Consider the following 1,494-nt stretch of genomic DNA (forward strand, 5'->3'; position numbering starts at 1 on the left):
CACTGAGGGATCCTTCCTGTGCTCATTTTTGGTGGGTTCCAGGGGGGGCTGATTTACCTTTTGCCTATTTTTTCTGCTCTGATGGTGTTTTGCTCGGTCAAGCTGGTAGTTTGATTCACCCCAAATCTTTCCCGAGCTCTTTTAAAGCACGAGGGTTTGTTCTTTATACAAATTATCTTCATTTCCACTGAGGGATCCCTCCTGTGCTCATTTTTGGTGGGTTCCAGGGGGGGGCTGATTTACCTTTTGCCTATTTTTTTCTGCTCTGATGGTGTTTTGCTCGGTCAAGCTGGTAGTTTATGATTCACCCCAAATCTTCCCCGAGCTCTTTTAAAGCAAGAGGGTTTGTTCTTTATCCAAATTATCTTCATTTCCACTGAGGGATCCCTCCTGTGCTCATTTTTGGTGGGTTCCAGGGGGGGCTGATTTACCTTTTGCCTATTTTTTCTGCTCTGATGGTGTTTTGCTCGGTCAAGCTGGTAGTTTGATTCACCCCAAATCTTTCCCGAGCTCTTTTAAAGCACAAGGGTTTGTTCTTTGTCCAAATATCTTCATTTCCACTGAGGGATCCTTCCTGTGCTCATTTTTGGTGGGTTCCAGGGGGCCTTGATTTACAATTTGCCTATTTTTTCTGCTCTGATGGTGTTTTGCTCGGTCAAGCTGGTAGTTTGATTCACCCCAAATCTTTCCCGAGCTCTTTTAAAGCACGAGGGTTTGTTCTTTATACAAATTATCTTCATTCCCACTGAGGGATCCCTCCTGTGCTCATTTTTGGTGGGTTCCAGGGGGGGCTGATTTACCTTTTGCCTATTTTTTCTGCTCTGATGGTGTTTTGCTCAGTCAAGCTGGTAGTTTGATTCACCCTAAATCTTTCCTGAGCTCTTTTAAAGCACGAGGGTTTGTTCTTTATCCAAATTATCTTCATTTCCACTGAGGGATCCCTCCTGTGCTCATTTTTGGTGGGTTCCAGGGGGCCCTGATTTACCTTTGCCTATTTTTTTTTGTCTTGGGGGGAGAAAACCCAACTTAAACTTGCCCAAACCTCTGGGTTTATTAAAATGCCTGATGTTTAGTGCCACGAGGTACGCGATGACGTCGGGGGCCTCGTGGTCGGTTTTTTTCCGGGGTGTCGGAAGCGTCGCCTGAAGCTCTGAGCTGTGTTTTTGTGTTTACTGCTTCAGATTATTCAGTATATCGGGGAAATCTGCAGGTACCTTCTGAACCAGCCGGTGCGAGAGGCGGAGACCCAGCACCGCGTGCGGCTGGCGGTGGGCAACGGGCTGAGACCCACCATCTGGGAGGAGTTCACCAAGCGCTTCCGAATTAAGCAGATCGGGGAGTTCTACGGGGCCACGGAGTGCAACTGCAGCATCGCCAACCTGGATGGCAAGGTGAGGAGGAGGAGGAAGAGGAAAAAGGGAAAGAGGAGGGAGGAGGAGGAAAAGGGAAAGAGGGGAGGAGGAGGAGGAGGAAAAGGGAAAGAGGGGAGGAGGA

At 48.2% G+C, this 1,494-nt stretch overlaps 1 protein-coding gene across 1 annotated transcript in view; it reads left to right on the forward strand.

Moving 5' to 3' along the window:
• Positions 1-1,494, forward strand: part of SLC27A1 (solute carrier family 27 (fatty acid transporter), member 1) — a gene marked incomplete at its 5' end in the record, with an annotated part of 24,659 nt that overhangs the window by 15,829 nt on the left and 7,336 nt on the right. Inside the window, one exon of the mRNA XM_014940197.1 lies at positions 1,156-1,391. Coding sequence (XP_014795683.1) covers positions 1,156-1,391 — 236 coding nt within the window. The remainder of the gene's footprint in view (positions 1-1,155; positions 1,392-1,494) is intronic.

The sequence above is a fragment of the Calidris pugnax genome, unplaced genomic scaffold (genome assembly GCF_001431845.1).
Source record: "Calidris pugnax isolate Ruff unplaced genomic scaffold, ASM143184v1 scaffold100, whole genome shotgun sequence".
NCBI classification, from domain to species: Eukaryota; Metazoa; Chordata; class Aves; order Charadriiformes; family Scolopacidae; genus Calidris; species Calidris pugnax.